The sequence below is a fragment of the Pagrus pagrus genome (assembly GCF_965226575.1).
Source record: "Pagrus pagrus genome assembly, chromosome: 21".
NCBI classification, from domain to species: domain Eukaryota; kingdom Metazoa; phylum Chordata; class Actinopteri; order Spariformes; family Sparidae; genus Pagrus; species Pagrus pagrus.
The window spans coordinates 14,113,840-14,131,891 of record NC_140208.1 but is presented as its reverse complement, the minus strand read 5'-3'; the positions used below and the strand labels follow the sequence as shown (position 1 = coordinate 14,131,891).

General features: G+C 42.2%; 1 protein-coding gene across 2 annotated transcripts in view; it reads left to right on the top strand.

Moving 5' to 3' along the window:
- The first annotated feature begins 958 nt into the window (after nucleotides 1–958).
- Nucleotides 959–18,052, top strand: part of LOC311249975 (liprin-alpha-3-like) — a 28,978-nt gene continuing 11,884 nt past the window's right edge. Inside the window, exons 1-9 of one of the 2 annotated variants that reach the window (XM_084341434.1) lie at nucleotides 959–1,228; nucleotides 7,579–8,371; nucleotides 11,528–11,629; nucleotides 12,015–12,179; nucleotides 13,724–13,798; nucleotides 13,906–13,965; nucleotides 14,166–14,294; nucleotides 16,480–16,572; nucleotides 16,974–17,026. In XM_084341434.1, the coding sequence (XP_084197560.1) occupies nucleotides 8,036–8,371; nucleotides 11,528–11,629; nucleotides 12,015–12,179; nucleotides 13,724–13,798; nucleotides 13,906–13,965; nucleotides 14,166–14,294; nucleotides 16,480–16,572; nucleotides 16,974–17,026 (1,013 nt within the window). In that variant the 5' untranslated portion in view covers nucleotides 959–1,228; nucleotides 7,579–8,035. The remainder of the gene's footprint in view (nucleotides 1,229–7,578; nucleotides 8,372–11,527; nucleotides 11,630–12,014; nucleotides 12,180–13,723; nucleotides 13,799–13,905; nucleotides 13,966–14,165; nucleotides 14,295–16,479; nucleotides 16,573–16,973; nucleotides 17,027–18,052) is intronic. The other variant, XM_084341435.1, reaches the window with a different exon arrangement.

Genomic DNA, 18,052 nt, shown 5'->3' with positions numbered 1-18,052 from the left:
CCTCAATGAAGGTCCCGCGGGTGCTCGGGTGCTGCTCCCTGACAAGCTCCCGATGCAGAATTTACACTGAGCCACTGAAAAATGCCTTTGTCACTTTAAATCCTTGCCGTGTCTCAGTCGATGACATCATTGTCTGAGAACACATTACATCACCCCTTCCCAGGCTCTCTCTCTTAAAGACAGCACCACCTTATGTTTACTGAGCTGCACACACACACAGGAAGAGGGAGAGAGAGAGGCAGAGAGATGCTTATCTGTTTACAAATGTGGTATCAATATCAACATGCATATTAATAACAGTCTTTATGAGGTTAGATTGTATGTGTGGGCAGGTGAGTTCATGCTGTGTGGCTGTCATCAGCAGATCATGGCCACATTCTGCAACTGAATTCAAAAGCTGGAAGTTGCAGGAATCACATTCCTGCTACTCTTGATTATTTCATGCAGGCTTTTGCTTCCATGCAACACAGTAAAATCATTCCTGGATGCATTTAGAAAAAGATTTTGTCTTTTTTTTAGCACACAGTAGTCACATCTCAAACATGCTTGCAGAATTTGGGAAATATGATCCACAAAACAGGTGAACAACTCAATATTATGGTTGCAAATAAAGTTTGGCTGATCATTGACATGTGTTTTGACAGTTATAAAAGCACCCAGATGAAGTTCTCCCTCCACTCGTGTGGCTTTCTTTTGATAAAGCGCTGCTTTACGCACATTGTTCATCACAGAACCTGTTTGTCTGTTGTTTTTTTCATCATATGATTGAATTTTGGCTCAAGCTACAAAAATGAAACACGGGCTGGTTCCATATGAAGTGAAGTTGTCTCCGATATAAATACACGCTGTATAATTAATCAGGTGTTTGATTGGCCTGCGAGCGCGCGTGAGAGCGTGGCGCGCGCGTAAATCACAGAGATGCGGAGAATGCTGAGAGAATGTTTCTTTAAGACCCATTACCTTCCAATCCGACAGAGGGGGAGTCTGTGGTAAGGTGGCGTATCGTCTCTCTCCGCGTCCCCCACCCCCCCTCACTCCCTCCCTCTCTCTCCCCTCTCTCCTCGCCGTTTACATGTGGAAAAAGGAGAAAATATACCACATCACAGCTGGTGAGCTTTTACTCTCGCTTTCGGATGAGGGGCTCCGCCGAGGCACGATCCGAGGGAGATGGACCTGAGGGATATTTAACAGCAGACATGGACACTACGGGCTCCCCGCGATGACTGTGGTAAGGATGCAACTTCACACCGCCCCATCGCAACCCAGTTTCACCACCGAGAGACGGGGACAATCATCCAGAGGAGGACGTGTGCATGCACCGTTTTTTTGCGATAAATGCATGTGTGTGCATATCTGACAATGTGTTGTCAAGGATTGAGGAGGGGGGTGGTGTTGTAGCTGTGTGTGTGTGTGCGCGCGTGTGCATGTGTGTGTGTGTGTGGAAGGGATGGGGAGGGGGATTACTATTTGAATCGAGGCAAATAGGCTTATATTAGGTGGACGATGCAACGCACGGTGTGTGTGTCGGTGTCAGTGAATTGACAGGTGTGTTGGCACCGCACAGCACGATTTATTTAGGGCGCGCTCGCTCGCTCCCGTTTGCATACAGTGAGGTGCGAGAGCGAGAGAGAGAGCGAGAGAGAGAGAGGGAGAGATCATAAGATGCCACTGTATATTGGCCTACTATTTGTTGCTTGTAATTAATCATGGCTGTAACTAAGCCATTCGCCGCTGGGAGCTTTGTAGTCAAACCTCCCAGCTCGCCTCACGGCTGTCACCGGGCCTGTATGGGAGTTATAATTCTATAATGTCTAGAAAAAAAAGGGGGAGGCCCATTATTGGAAATGTTTTTGCACCATCCTCCTCCATCTCCATCTCCATCCTCTTTTTTTTGTTGTTGCTTTAATGGCCGTTTTTACGCATGAAGGGGGGCCAATCTGGGGATCACTCCAATGCACACCAGCTTACTATAAGAATGTAGATGCGTGCGCGTGTGGGCGCGCGTGCATGCGCGCGTGCATGCGCGCCACCATCCGACGGTCTTTCCTCCATACATACATTCAAGAAATGGAGGTAAGCCAGCCGCACAGACTAGTCGAGCTGTCATCCAGCACCGGAGGAGAGCCGCCTCGTCATCCCCCCCACCCTCATAAGAGCAACACACAGCGTGCGTGTGTGTGTGCATGTGCATGTGGATGTGAAAGCGCGTTACAGTCCGCCTGTAACGCTTTCATTCCCTCTGCCCAGCTGCCGACAATCACTTATCGATTCCAATGATGCGTTTCTTGGCCAGGGGGGGTACTGTTTCATGGTATTAGGAGGAGGAGGAGGAGGAGGAGGGGGGATTGGGTTGGGTGCTGCTGCTGCTGCCGGTGGTGGTGGTGTTGGGGAGGGGGTTCATTATGAGTCGCTACATGCATATGCTGTGCTTTTATTGAAATGTCAAGAATGCATCCATCGTGCGTGCTTTCTCTGATTTAACACGCAGCTGGATGGAAGAAGAAAAAAAAAACCCATCGCCCCTTTTCCTTTTTTTTTTAATTGTCGGAGCCTGCAAACCCCCCTCTCCTCTCCTCTCCTCTCCCCGCCCCAGTGTCTGGTGGTGGAGGAACTGTTTTTGCTGCTCTCTCTCTCTCTCTCTCTCTCTCTCTCTCTCTCTCTCTCCCTCTCTTTCACAAACACACACAGCAGACACAAGGCTATGACATTTTCCTTTGCCCGTTTTTCGGAGACAGTAACATGATACACAGCCTAATTAGGGGGAGGAGGATGAGGAGAAGGGGGGGTTTGTCATAATTGGTCATCCAGCAACCAGATACTGTAAAGCCAGTCTGTGCACTCCAGGGTAAGCGGCTACGAGCAGGATTCAGTGTGGCTGTGTGTGATTATGATGATGATGATGATGCTGATGATGATGTGGGTAATCATAATGTGAAAACACCCACATGTGCACACACACACACACAGCATCGATTCGAGCGTGGTGACACTGTGACACGGGCTCACCCAGTGGATCCAGCTCGTTGTTTTCACGCTGCTCTCAAACAAAAGATCTCCTGCGAACTCGTCCACAGTGTCATTTTAATGCACCAGACATGTAGTACTCTCTCTCTCTCTCTCATAAACACACACAGGTCCTGGAGCCCGGTGACCTCACAGCTGACGCTTCAGTCAAAACTGCAGGCTGCACAGTTGTGTTTCGCCTGCACTGAACCAGCACTCCCATGAATGCAATGAATCCTCTAGGTTTTGTTTTTTTTTTCTTTAAAAAAAAAAAGAAAAAAGCACAGACTCATCATACGACACAGTCCGAGCACAGCGAGCTGTGCGGTGATAGTTACCATGCAGTAATCACATTACCCTGTTTTTCTGCTGCCCCTGCTGAGCTAATGAAGAGCTGCTGGTAATGACAATGAGTAATTCCAAGACTATCCCGAGCTAAGTGAAAGGAAGTTTTTTTATACAGGCCACCCTACACTTAGTATATCAGCTATTTCAAGGTCCTGCACCAATTCAAATTGATTTCCGGAGGAAATGTTATGTAGGATCACAAAGTAGCCATTAGAAGATGTTGTAGTCTTTTGGTAAACCCAGCACAAATGCTGGAAAAAACACTGTACGTTTCTGCAAACTGCAGATATGTTTACACTTTAAGTTGCAATTGTTTATGTTGCAACGATGTTCAGTTTGAAAGTTTATGTCAATGACTTATGGTCTGATTAGGTTTAGGCACAAAAAACACTTGGTTTAGGTTAGGAAAGGATCATGTTTTGGCTCACTTGTTTCCAAAACGTCACAACACCTTGCTTAAAAAATCGAGTAGTTCAGGTGCTTACAAATGTTGAAACGGTGTCTTGAACAGTGGTCTCTGGCTTGGGGTAACCCCTCCACCATCACCTCCACTTCTCAAAGTGAAAGTCAGCTCATATACATGTAACCTGAACATGACAGGACACGTATTGTACAAATCTTGATATGGTAAATATGACAAGTAGATATTTGATCGTGTCTGTGGTTCGCAGAGATGTAAAATGCCAACATTTTATTCTTGTGGCAGGGAAAACATAGGTACTTGGCATAGTTTGATTAACAGAGATTTTTTAAGCAGGAACAAGTTACACATTCACAGTTCACCCATTCATGGCAGTGGTGCCACCACCAAATGCGTTGTGTCCCTCCAGAAATGCTTTTTTTTTTCTCCTACAAAAAAACAATAGATCCTGATAAACCTGTTAGGTCTTTTGAAAGTTAATGTTAGCTGAATGGTTTTGAAAGGCCACTCCATAATGATTGTGGGCAATGTAAAACCCCAGAAGAGAGCGACTTCATGTTATTCCTCAGAACAGTTGACAACCGAATCATGTTTTCTTCCTCAGGCCTTGGCATAAAATACTTTAGTGTAGAGTTGCCTCTTTGCAAAAGAAGTTTGGCATCTTAAATTAAAACCTCTTGAACATCAGTTACCTTTGTGCAATGCAGACCTTTAACACGATCTGATTTACAGACGCACTGATACACTTATTTCTTCAGTTTTGATTCAATCCAATACCTGAATTTGGATGAGTGTAGATGCAACTTCTAATCCTCACAATGTCGGCTTGATAACACATTAAGCTGCTGTCGTGCTTTTCTGTGTTACGATACTCAGATATCTCCAAATTAAGGACAAGTGGAGTTAGCCAACTGTTAGAAACGCACTCAACTGCAGACTGTCTCATGTAATGTTAGAGAAGGTTCATGATCCAGCGCTTGCTGTGCTCGTACGTCTAACTTGACTTCTAGAAGACAAATAAACCCAAAAAAACATGGGGATTACTGACAAACTGACCAATCATTCATTTGTGCTGTAACATTTTGACTGTGGGCTTAAAATGGCGTTATTACAATATGAAACAATAAATCATTAAAACATCAGGAATCAGGATCAAATGGGTCAGATTGTTTCATTAGTCCAATATCTTATAAGGGAATTATGTCAGTATCGACACCTGATATTGATATCGGATCGGATCGGTCCCAAGTTATTCAGTCAGGTGTCTTCCATGTGAACTTTTCACACCTAAATGTGTTGTTCATTGTTCATTGCTTGCCTCTCCTGGGTGAAAAGTCCATCTTTGTTAACACATGATATACAGGAACAATATGGTGTTATTATGACACGCTTTCCTACTGTAGTACATGCAGCCATCAGTGTGTCAGAGAGGTTTGAAACATTTCTTAAATGTGATTACACTCTGAACTGTATTTTAAGGAAAGGCAGTCAATGCCAGTTCAGTCACGCATCAGTGATCATCCATCAGTGGAGCGGGAAAGGAAGTAAGTTGTTTTTTAGTGGGACATACAGTGAGGTTGCCAAGCACTCCGGCCAGCTCACCAGCATGAGGAGCTAATTCAGTATCTGTATCAGGCCTCCAATTACCAGCCAGCAGTCCCTGTCTCTGGTCCTGGACGTCTATATAATAATAATGAGAAAACTGGCAGGGCTTGTTTTCACTGGTGCTCAGGTTGTGTGCTAAATATGTTTGATTCACAAAATGGATGATTTTTGGTTGGACAAAGAAATTCTTTACAGCGCTGCCCAGTCTCAATGACGTAAAGAAGACTGCATGGGGCACTAAATCAGTCCAAACCACTTAAAAGTATAAAGGCCAGTGCAAGCCCCCCTGAGTATTGCAGACTAGACAGTGAAGAATATGGGAGGAAAGAAAAGAAGGACACAAGGCGCTATAATAATGCTGATTGCCTGAATCCATACCGTTCTGGCCCACAGTTTGCAGCGTGAGCCAGAGGCTTTTGTCCAGTTAAAAAAGTCATTTAAGATATGCAGATCACTTACAAGAAGACTGATTAAAGGAAGCACTTTTTGGAGTGAGATCACTTTTTGCAACACAATCAAATGCCTGTTTTTTATTTATTTCTTTTTAGAAAACTGAGAATATCTTTGCTTAAATAATTCAGATTAGCATTTTAATACTTTGATCAATGTCAAGTATCATATCAAACTCATAGTGACCGATACCTTTAAACAACAGTTTGACAGATTGGGAAATACTTTTATTCACTTTCTTGCCATAAGTTAGATGAGAATATCAATAAAAATAAATGCAGCAGCTCTAGCTTTGTATAAAAACTGGCAACAGGAAACAGCTAAACTCTTTCCGAAGGTATCAGAACCCACCTACCAGCACCTCGTAATCACACAAATTCTACACACACAACATGTTATATCTTGTTTGAGATATCAGGAAGTCATTGCTTGTTGTAGTTTTACACTTCAGTTTATTGATTACAAAACAAGACATAATTATTGTCCTGATTATTGAGCTTTGGAGGTGCTGGTAGGCAAATTTGTTACCTTTGGACAGAGCCAGAGTAGCTGTTTGCCCCTGTTTCTTCTCCTTGTGCTAAGCTAGCTGGGCTAACTGGCTGACATCTTAGCTTTAGGCTACTCAACAGAGATGTGGACTCAGGTCACATGACTTACATCAATAAATTATATAGAGAGCAGCAGGGATGACGTATTTTAGCAGGCTAGCCTAGCATTAGCATTGCCACGGTTCCCTTGAAAAAAAAAGCCTATGGAATATTTGCATCGTATTTTGGATTATTGCAGAAAGTTTATGATACTTGCAGGTTTTGTTCAGCAACAAAATCTCCCCCAATGAACACCATTTTTATGATTTAGAAGCGTAATTGCGATCGTTAGTAGTAAAAAGCTAATGTTTGGCTGTAAATGAACCACAGCTTCTGACTACACTGTACTACATAAACTTTACTATAAACTGATCAAACTACAATTTGGAAAGTTACAGTTAGAATAGCTTGCTACTAAAGTCCGAATGTAAAGACGGACTAGTGAGTGAATGTGTCCCGGTGTTCGGGATGATGCCTCTGCGGTCTCATTAAACTGCCTCTTAGAAACCACCTTTTTAAAGACACAGACACTTTTAAATTTACATGTGGGATATATGCTGACATATGTTATGTTATAGAGCAAAACACGAGAGTCTCTTAAGCACATGTTGACCACAGACCTCATTTTAGGCATCTAACTGAAACCCCATTCAAAAAACCCAGACAAGGGAATTTATCTCTGGGTTTTAGGACTCATTCCTATGGCACTTATTCTGACTTGCAACAGTGACATTGTCTTTCCTCTGCTATTTAATCAACAGGTGTGGAAAGGAAATACACATAGGCCTACATTCCCCAGAATGCCTTTGCCTAAACAAATCATTTAACACGGGGAATGTCATGTAGCATTTTGTATTGTTTGGACTATCGCTGAGTTGAATGTTTATAGTTTCAAGACATTTCTCAAGTTGCATGACCCAGTGTTTACTACTCAAACACATCTTTAATTTCATTCCCAGTAACCTGAGATCTGAGAGGTTCACAGTGGATGTAAAAGCAGAAAATTTATCATTTTATTGTCATTACTGTCACGTTTCTATCGGCTTTTGTTTGTCTTGTTGTCTCAAACTAGCCGCTCACTCTTCGGGTGACCTCTCTCATTTGTTCTATGCACAGTGAAGTTTATTGAGGAGGATCTAATGCAACGCCTGCTCTCTTTTTCAGCTCGTACCCCCGGTGCTGTGAGGAGCTCTGCCTCTTGGACACAATTTAGGAGCATCGGTCCTCCTCTATCCCTTCCTTCCCCGTAACCCCTTCCCTTCCTCACCCTCAGCCAATCCGAGCCGCCCACAGAACGGCTTCCCCGTAGATACTTCCTCCTCTTGCATAACACAGAAACACATAAGCATTCTGATCACTTACCGTGCAGGTTGTGAAGGAAAACAAGTGAGCAAAGACACACACAAGTGAGTGCTGGAGAGGAAATATAAAGGCAATAAACAGAGGAAGATATGCAGACCAAAGGAATGATATTTTTGGAAAATTGAAGATGTAAAGATTTATATTTTGTACATCCAACTTTTAGTACAAGCTCGTATAAACACAAAGACAGACATTTTGCACGCACAATCTGCTGTTTAGTTTTCTTTATTAACTTGACACACACACACGCCACGGTCTCATGATGATGTGCGAGGTGATGCCCACCATTTCTGAGGATGGGCGAAGCGGGACTGGCGGGGGCCCCTCCTCACCTGCCGGGGCGGGCGTCGGTGGCTCCGGAGGTGCGATGGGAGGAGGAGGCTTCAGTGGGAGGGAGCCCAGAGGCGGAGGAGACGAAGGAGGCAGCACGGGGAACCTGGAGTCGCTGATGGTCAACATGCTGACAGAGAGGGAGAGGCTGCTGGAGAATCTGAGGGAGACGCAGGACTGCCTGGGCACGGCTCAGCTCCGCCTCCGCGAGCTCGGACACGAAAAGGAGTCCCTTCAGAGGCAGCTATCCATCGCCCTGCCGCAGGTACGACTGTGTGTATGTGCGTGTTTATGAGCTGTGTACATAGAGGAGTCGGTCTAGTTTGGGAGTGAAAGTGTGTGTTTTGGCTGATAGAGCATTAAGTTCCTCCTTGTGAGGTAACATTGTTTATCCTCTGCGCTATCAGTGTGTCGTTATGTATGAGTGTGTGTCATTGTGAGGCAAGCTCATGAGACAGTAAGCCTTTGCAGTGACAGTTCATGCAGAGAGACGCAGCTAGAAAGTGGATGCTAAATACTTCCCCGAGTTTCCTCACTAATGTTGTTCTTACTAATGCAGAGGGTTTATGCTCCCATCATCTCCTGGCTGTTTAGTCCAAGTTGCATCCGCAATTTTCCTCTTATTGTGTAATCAGTTTTTATTATGTTTGTTGACCATGTTGTTAGTGGATGATTAATGACGCTGGAGGCTAATATTTGTTTATGGCTTCAGCTAAATGAATACTTCATTTTAGAGGAATTCTCTTCAGTTCATTTAATTGCTCATTAATGATAACTGGAATTTGAAGATTTTATCCCACATTTAGAACAGCTGTCTCTGTTTTCACTGGGTCTAACCCGCAGCTCTGAATGTTTATACTGTGTTTACAGTACGTATCGTTTGCTGTCATACTTTACTCTCTTACTCTTTTCACCTCCATGTGAGCTCCCTTTATGTTTCCTCCAGCTTCCAATAGTGTAAAAAGTAGAGATGTTCTAATACCATATATTATATTTTTATATCTGTGTATTGCTAACCGTGTGTGGATGTTAAGTTATGGATGTGGAATGACACTTGCTGTTTATGTATATAGGCTAATTGTGCAGTGAATTAATATGTGGAGTTGCATGCAGGTGTACAGGACACTCCTGGGAAGTGTCAGGGTCCTGTTTGTAATAAATAAATTAAATTAAATTGTCAGATAGATGCATTGATGTGCTTATTGTCATCAAACTGTACATGTCCTGAATACAATATCGTAAAAACTCAGTTTTGAAAGGAATTCAGTGTCTTGATCTCCCAAATGTCCTGAAATATTCCAACATAATGACAAAATAACACCCAAACCAGCATGAAATTATCGCCTCTGGAGCTGAAACAATTGGTCAGTTCATCATAAGATGATGGACGGAGAAATTGTCAGCAGCTATTTTGATAACAGACTGTTGCTGAAGTCTCTTATCAACCAAAAATGCCACAAATTCTTCACCAAAACAAATCTTCTTAAGATTTCCTTTAGGTTTTAAGAAATTGCAACTTACTTACATATGATTGACTCACTTATGAGACTGTGTAGGCTCAACAGTTAATCATTAATTAATCGACAGATTGATCTTTGACTTTTTTTGGAGCCCCCCTTTACGCACATTTTTATATTTGGTAAATAAACAAAATAACTTGAATGTCACATGATTATTATTATACTCATTAATTTAGTTAGGTGTATGTGTTAGTTATTCTATTTATATTTCGATATTCATACGCAATTGGTAAGTTGTATAAGAAAAGTATAACTAACATTGTGTAGGTTTAAAAATCAATCAATAAATATTTACATTCAAAGAAAGTTTTAGACAAGAGATTATTTTAATTTTCTATATTTTATATTTTATTTTAATGTTTAATATGTATATAAATAAGTATGTTAAACATTACTGAAAGTATGCAGTTTTTTCTCCTCTGTCTGGGCCACTGAGTGGCAATAAGGCCCTGGGCATGTGCCGAGAATGCCTGCAGTATGTAAAGATCCCGCCCAGGTTGCATCTAGGGCTGCACAATTAAATAAAATATTACCGAAATCGCAACACGGCCAAGTGTAATATCCAGAACTCAGAAGCTGCTATTATAACATAAAGGTAAACAACATACCATTATAAATGAAGCATTGTGAGATGCCCTGGCATACAGTCGTACTCTCCAGATGTGAGTGAACATGATTCTTCTTGCACAGTGAAAATTAAATGCAATAATTACCATTCCCACTTAAAATGTGAGTCATTTCACAATGAAAATATCTGTCAGAATGATTGCATATCATTGAGCCATAGTTGCATCTCTGAACACCTCTCCGTCAAACAATTGAACATCATAAACTCCACAATATCTGCTGAAGGGCTTCATAATTGAATGTTCAGGTGTTTTTGATATCGTGTACAGAACCTGTAAGTCGTTATCAATTTACAGTGAACACACCAGACAATAGCATTTTTAAAATTTTGTATATAAGCTCAAGTTCATTTAAATTAACGGAGGACGGAGCATGTTAGGATAGAGTGAGACGAAATAGAAAAGAAACTATAAGGCCACAGCGGAAGCCAACTGAGAAGCTGACCCCTATCCAAACAAGAAAGAATCCCATAAGGCCAAGAGCCAATGGACCCACTGTGTCACCATCTGCATACATCTCTCTCTGGCTCTGTCTCTCTTCCCTCCTCCGAGCACACACAGACCAATTTCATGTCTACTTTCAAATGTTTTGTAAGCATGAAGCAGGTAATCCTTACCGTTAACATCTACACATCCTTCTCACAAACAGCGTTCGCCTCTAAGCTGAAGGCTTCGACGGCGACACGAAGGAATCACAGACCGTGTGGATTCTTTTTGTTTAAGAAAATGTACGACACGCTCTCCTGTTTGCGCGCCGCTTTGGCGTTATGCAGGAGTTGCAAATGCACTCCCAGCGGTGTTGTAAATGACATATCGATGCTGTGTTTTTTGGGGTCTCTCTTGTGCATTCCAGTGCAGAGCCATTGTGTAACAGTGTGATGTAATCCGTCCATGAGTGCGAGTTCACAGAGGAGGAAGAGCGAGAGAGAGAGAGAGAGAGAGAGTGGTGCTGGAAACTGTGTCAGTGATTTGCATGATTATTATGTAGGTTTACATCATGAACGATCTCCTACATGCCTGGTCTCAGGTGTTTCGTGAGCGTGTTTCTGGAGGGTTATGTATATTTTTAGTGTTGTATGTTTGTGTGCTGAACGCAGCCCATTCTGTTTTCACAGTCGCCCGATTTGGCTGCGTCTGGCCTGAATTATGATTGTTTCCCTTAAACTCACATCGTAGCTCAAGCCTGGCTGAGCGGAGACCACTTAAACTATTAAAACCATACATTTAAACAGTTTGTTTTCCGTTGCCCCTGAACGCAGCTTGTGTGTTCCACAGGAGTTCGCAGTGTTGACAAAGGAGCTGAACGTTTGCCGGGAGCAGCTTCTGGAGAGGGAGGAGGAGATTGCCGAGCTCAAGGCGGAGAGAAACAACACACGTGTAAGATGTTTAGCGGCCATTTTGCTTATTAGCACTGTAACAGCCTCGGTGTTATCTTCCTCACCCATTGTGGTTGTGTGGGTGTGACACTGTTTCATTTGCTTGTTTTGTTTTCTCCTTCTCTCCCTCTTTCTCCTGCACATTTTCTTTTCTCCTCGTGTATCCTTTTTATGGCCTTATCGCCTTTCCTTATCTCTTCCGCTCACTCCTTGTCCCTTTTATGCTACCTGGCGTTCTCCTCGCCACCTAATTTCATCTCATTGTCACTCCTACAACCCTTCACTCTGCTGCATCTTCCCTGAGCCCTCTATCCCTCTGTCTCTGCCTCTCATTCTCCCTCCTTCCTCATCCTCTGTGTCTCCCTGTCTTACCTTTCTCCTTGTAGCTGTTGCTGGAACACCTGGAGTGTCTGGTGTCTCGCCACGAGCGCAGTCTGAGGATGACGGTGGTGAAAAGACAAGCCCAGTCCCCGGCGGGGGTCTCCAGCGAGGTGGAAGTCCTCAAGGCCCTCAAGTCTCTGTTCGAGCACCACAAGGCCCTGGACGAGAAGGTGGGTCAAACTGTCACACTGTAGATCAGGACCTGTGCTTAGCAAAATCTGCTATTCTGCTATCTGCTAAAGGTCAAATTTTGAAGATTGAAAGGAAGCACACACACAATTCGTCGCTAATCTCAATTTCACCAATTTATTCTGGCCGGGTCAACCAGCATGCTAACGTTTCAGCCTAATGGCCTTCAACAGAGCACGGAGGAAAATAGAAGTCATGTCATTTAGCCACAAACAGGGCCCAGCATTTCATCTCAGTAACCGATAACTGCTGCTAACTGTAGCTGCCATTAGCTAGTTAGCTCAATTAGCAGTGCATCTAGTGGTCAGACTGAGAGCCTCTCAGAGACTGAGAGAACTGTCTCGTGCAGTGATAAACCCACAGACAAGCGCTAAAAATGTATGAGTGACAAAGTTAGCGGCTGGCTTGTGAAAATATCGGAGCATTTAGCAGCTAAACAGCCGGATACAGAGTGATTACTGGACTTACATTTGTCAGGTGACCAGAAATCCGATCTTAACTTTATGCAAATGTTTCTCTGTATCTGCTTTCTGTACAAATTGTCTGTTTGCTAACAAGTTAGCCTTACTAGCTTAACAAGTGATACAGTATGTCAATGTTGTGGTAATAGCTTGTTTCTGCTGCCTCAAAGAAGGCAGAAGCTGTTGATAAAATTTCTTTTGACTTAAAAATCTGCAAATTAGCGCAGGCTAATTGGCTGCAGTACGGACATGGACAAGCACCGTCTGGCGCTTGTTTTAGACTAACTGTACATTATATAAATGGATATGGTGAAGGGGCTACAGCTTCACTTTGTGCAAACCACAGTCAGATAAAGGATCAATGAGTCAGGCAGACTAGACTGACATATTTAACTTACCAAATCTCTGTGTCACAGGTGGATAGAGGTTAACAAGGGGGATGTATTTTGATCACTTTGGGGATGGCATACCTTCTCATCCCCCTTCAAATCACCAACTGAGAATGGGGAAGTTTTAGCTTGGACGTTTCAGCAAACACATATTTGATAGATGTTAAACTCAAATACTAATTGAAGGGTAAATCCTTGCATCTCATTCCTGCTCTGAGCATGCATCTGATCAAGTGCTACTCTACATGCTTCCTCCTGCACTTTACTGCGAGTAGGAGTAAGTTACTTCAACTATTTTTCACTTCACTCTCTTCACTCACTTTAAGTTGGCCCTTCGGAGAATTCCTAGAAGTTTTTCAGAAGCCTTGTTGATGATAACACCCACAGTGCTGGTGTGGGATCTATTGAATGGCAATGCAGTGCACAGAAATACTTTATACGCCTTTTCTCAAGAAATTCTGTAGTGGTGTGAGTGTTTGGGCCTCTTCTGAGCCGTTTAACACCGCCTTTAACTTTTTCTTGCTCTCTCTAGCAAGATGGCCAGGGAGGTCAAGAAGATGTATTCACTGTAGGAGAGTTAAAAAACAAATCCATCCTAGCATTATCAATGCAGCTCAAGTTGTAATTTGTAAACAGCATGATGGTCAGTCCACTTAAATCACGTCTACTCCACAGGTTCGAGAGAGGCTCCGTGTGGCCCTCGAGCGGGTGTCCATGTTAGAAGAACAACTTGCATCTTCTTCTCAAGAGGTAAAATTCAATTTGAATGATTTTCTATGTCTCAAGGATGCTCAGTGTGCAGAAAGAACATTCATTTGTATATTGTCTGTTTGCCCATTTTGTCTCCCCCTTTCCAGGTAATCTCTTTAAGAGACCAAATTAAAAGACGTCAACAAGGGGTGGACGGCGGGAAAGATGTAAGGGAGGGTTTTATGCATGTTGGTTCCAGTTGTTTTTGTGTATGTGTTAGCGTCCAGAAAGTCAGTAGAAAGTAGATGTATGGGTACCATTGTGTGTCAGTGTGATTGTCATTAGCTTCAGCTACAACCTGAACTGATTCTAACTGATTATTCTTCTTTACCACTCTCATTTTTTTTCTTTATGGTCATGATTCCAGCGACTACCAAATGGCCCCTCCTCTGGCCTGGAGGATAGTGAGCTGGAACGACAGCGAGAAGGAGAGATAGAACGACAGAGATCTGAACTCTCCCAGCTCAGGGAGAGGCTGGCCCTCATGTGCCGGCAGGTGAGTGTATGTTTCTCTTTAACTATCATGGTGAGGACCATGAGAGATTTGGCACCTCAGAGTGAGGACCTGTTTGCAAAGCGAGGACATCTTCACTGTTAGGGTGGTGCTCGCTAACCTCATCACTTTTGTAAATCCTGTGTTTAAAATCACGTTTGCTTAATGACATTTTCACTTTATACCAACAGCACTGAGGTACAGCAAAACAACACAAATTTACTCTAAATGTGCCATCATCTTTGCTGTGATTAGGAATTGCGGAAAATCAAAAATACCAGTTTTTAGATTAAAATAACTAGTACCAAAATTGCTCGCTTAGAGGTTCAATTTGGCCAGCCAGATGTTTTTGGAGGACAAAAAAATTATGATAATTGTGCTATTTTTATTTTTTGTGACCTAAAACTGCTCTTTAGATATGTAATTATTTGTTCATAATCTGGGCACGGCAGGCTGAGTGACACATTGTGCAGGAAGTCAATCAATTAAGGGAACTTGGGATCCTGGTACCATTTGGCATCTTAACAATAGACGACAACAATTATGTAAAAAGTATACCAAAAGTCATACTTGAGTAGAAGTATAGATATCATCTTAAAATATGACTTTGGTAAGAGTGAAAGTCACTCATACGAATAGTACTTGAAGTAGCAGGAAAATGGAAATACCTGAGAAATGTACAAGTACCTTAAACTTGAACTTAAGTATGGTGCTTCAATAAATGTATGTTGAATTCCATCACTGCAATACAATACAATACAATACAACACAATACAACACAATAGGTGCTTGTTCTTGGCCCTTGGCCCACCATTAAGTTTCAGTTTTGGCACCTTCGAGGGAAAAAGGTTTGGGCACCTCTGAACTATTAGGTTTAGGTTAAGATTAGGACTAAAGTAGGGGCTGATTGTTTAAGGAATAGTTCGACATTTTGGGAAATTTACTTACTCCAAAGAACTACAATGTGTAGTTTGTACACTTCAGCTTTTGTACAGAGTGAGGTTAGCTATTTCCTATGTTTCAATCTTCATGCTAGGCTAAGCTATCGTGTGCTATGCTGACTATAGCTTCATGGTGTATCTGGTATCAGCGTATTGGTGTTGGTCCCAGAACATCATAATTAAAGCCTGTTTGGATCAATTTGTTATACTGCTCACTTGTTACTTTTCCATGTCTTTACAGTTTTTTTTCACTGTTTGGTTAGGTTTAGACATCAACAATACTTGGGTTATGTTTCGGTTTAAATCATCCTTTTGCAACATTAGACACGTCTGAAGGATACAATTTTCTAGTCTTTTTCCCCGAATAGCAAAGCTATGACTTTACAACAATGTGATCAGTCTGTTTCAGTGATGGTCCTGGGGCAACATTAATTATGATGTTCCAGGAACAATAACAACACAGAGATATCAAAGTGTGCGTAGCTTAATATACACTATAAAATAGTGTATATTACACTATTAAATGAGGTGATCTTCTCACGTACGGCCTCATCAAGAAAGCAAATAATCACATTTACCAAAATATGGAACTTTTCCTTTAAAATTAGGGTTTGGTTAGCACTGGGGACTGGATGTAGTCGATACGGATTCTTAAAGTATATAAATACAAGTGTATTTGCACATTTCCGTACTTTATAAGTGAATTTGTGTTCCTATTTGTTTTATATAATTTATATATGTATTATACGTCAGGCTATTCCTCAAATACACCCAGCAGTATATCCCAAGAAGGAGGGGATCTATGTGCAGTACTGGTCTCCCTCTTCCCTCTTGTGGCCAGTTACACTATTGCAGCTGCTTTGAAAAGTTTGATTTATACTGTGTAGTGCACAGTATGACGCCATTTGAATGCAGTCATAGACATGCTGTATACATGGGTCTAACAAAGCCTTGTGTAATGCGTCATAAGTATTTCAGTAACGATAAATAACTGACAGAATGTTTTACTCTTAAAATCTTGACTGTTTGGTCAGAGGATAAAAGGACTTCACTGTGTGTTTGATGCACCAGACTCTCATCATGTTACACTTATGTCAGCCATGCTTTTTAGGAGTCTTACAATAACCAGACGGACATGTGTAATGATTCACCTTCATGTCTGTTTACACTCGGTGCTGTGGCCGTTAACACTGACTCACGTAGGTTCAATCTGTGTCATCTTGTGTCCCTCCGTGGTGTCACGTCAGGTTGGGGAAATAGAGGAACAGCTTGCGGCCGCCAGGAGGGAGGTGACGAAGTCGGAGGAGGCCAATCAGAAGCTCCAAAGGGAAGTGAAAGAGGTCTGTAGGGCCAATCTGTCTCTTCCTGGCCAAGACCCTGAGCTCCCTTGATTCCTGGGGCTCCAAGTGTATATTTGACCACAATGGGCATATGTTGGAGAAACAGTAATATGCATTATTTTTGGTAGTAATGAGACAGAAATATAGATACAGATAAATTAAACTGTTGTGAGATGGATTGTTTGATTATTGGTGTTGCTGCAGATACAGAAGTTTGAAATAAATGCAGGATAAGATTTAAATAAACACCTACAGTATTGATATATATCACATATGCAGGCCATCCTCACATTTTTCTCCTTCTGTTAGGTATCCTTTGCCCTGACATTAGTTATCATGTATATCATAAAAGTCTGGACTGCATATCATCTTGTTTCATGATACATTTTTACCTCCTCTAGGCGCTTTGCCAAAGGGAGGACATGGAGGAGAGGATTACAACACTAGAACGCAGGTAACCTTTGCTGTGTTTGAGGAATTTATTCCTAGTTTTCATTGAGGAGGACTCACGCCTTTTTTTTTCTCCACTCATTAGTTGTACTGAACATAGCAGAAGGACCATATGCTTCACCTGTTGGCTGGCAATGTGTTGCAAAGGTGTCCTGACACCTCTTGATACAGAGGACGGTTGTTTTACATAAGAACATTTGCATTAAGTTCCTATTAAGAATGCAGCTCTGTGAGGAAAGCCAAAAGCAGACTTTCGGCTCACAGTTTGTTTGGATGCTTGAATATAACTACAAATCTAATCAAATGTACTGTATACATCATCTTTATTGTTCAGTACACATTTATATTGTTTATTAATGGATGCAAAAATGAATATCAAACTATTTTCAACGTATCACCAATAATCCTTTAAAATCAATAAGTTATGTTTTATTTCTATCTTTACTACAAAGCGCACTGAATTCAACTGCATTATCTTTGATTGATGTTTTACTCGAGCGTCTTCTTCATCCTGAAAATGAAGAGGAGTTAGGAAAACCTTTTTCATCCCCGAGTAGTGTCTGCAGGCTTCCTCACAAGCTCCATACAGCCCCAACAATCTCCGCATGAGAAGAGGGGTCCATCTACAGCCATGTTACTACAAGACACACACACTTGAGATACTACAGTAGTTTTAAAGCTAACCACCAGCAGGCTTGTCCAGTGGTTACTGTGTGTTCACAAAGAGACTTAATTGACTTAGAGGGTAGGCCAGATTATTAATATTTTCATGGATCCCACTGTTTTTCTTGGGAAGACCTGCTCTAATCTGCATCTGATTGGTTGCCTTTGTTGGTTGAGTTGGTTAGGTTTAGGTCGAGGTCACACATACGCAAAATATTTGCCCCGTTCACTTTTTGCAACCAATGGAGTTCAAATCTGGTGAACTCTGACATGCAAAGTCGCAGCCACAACCAATAGCAAAGACGTGTGTGCTTGACTCCTCAAACGAACTACAAACCAACCAACTGATGGCTCCCATCCTGCACTG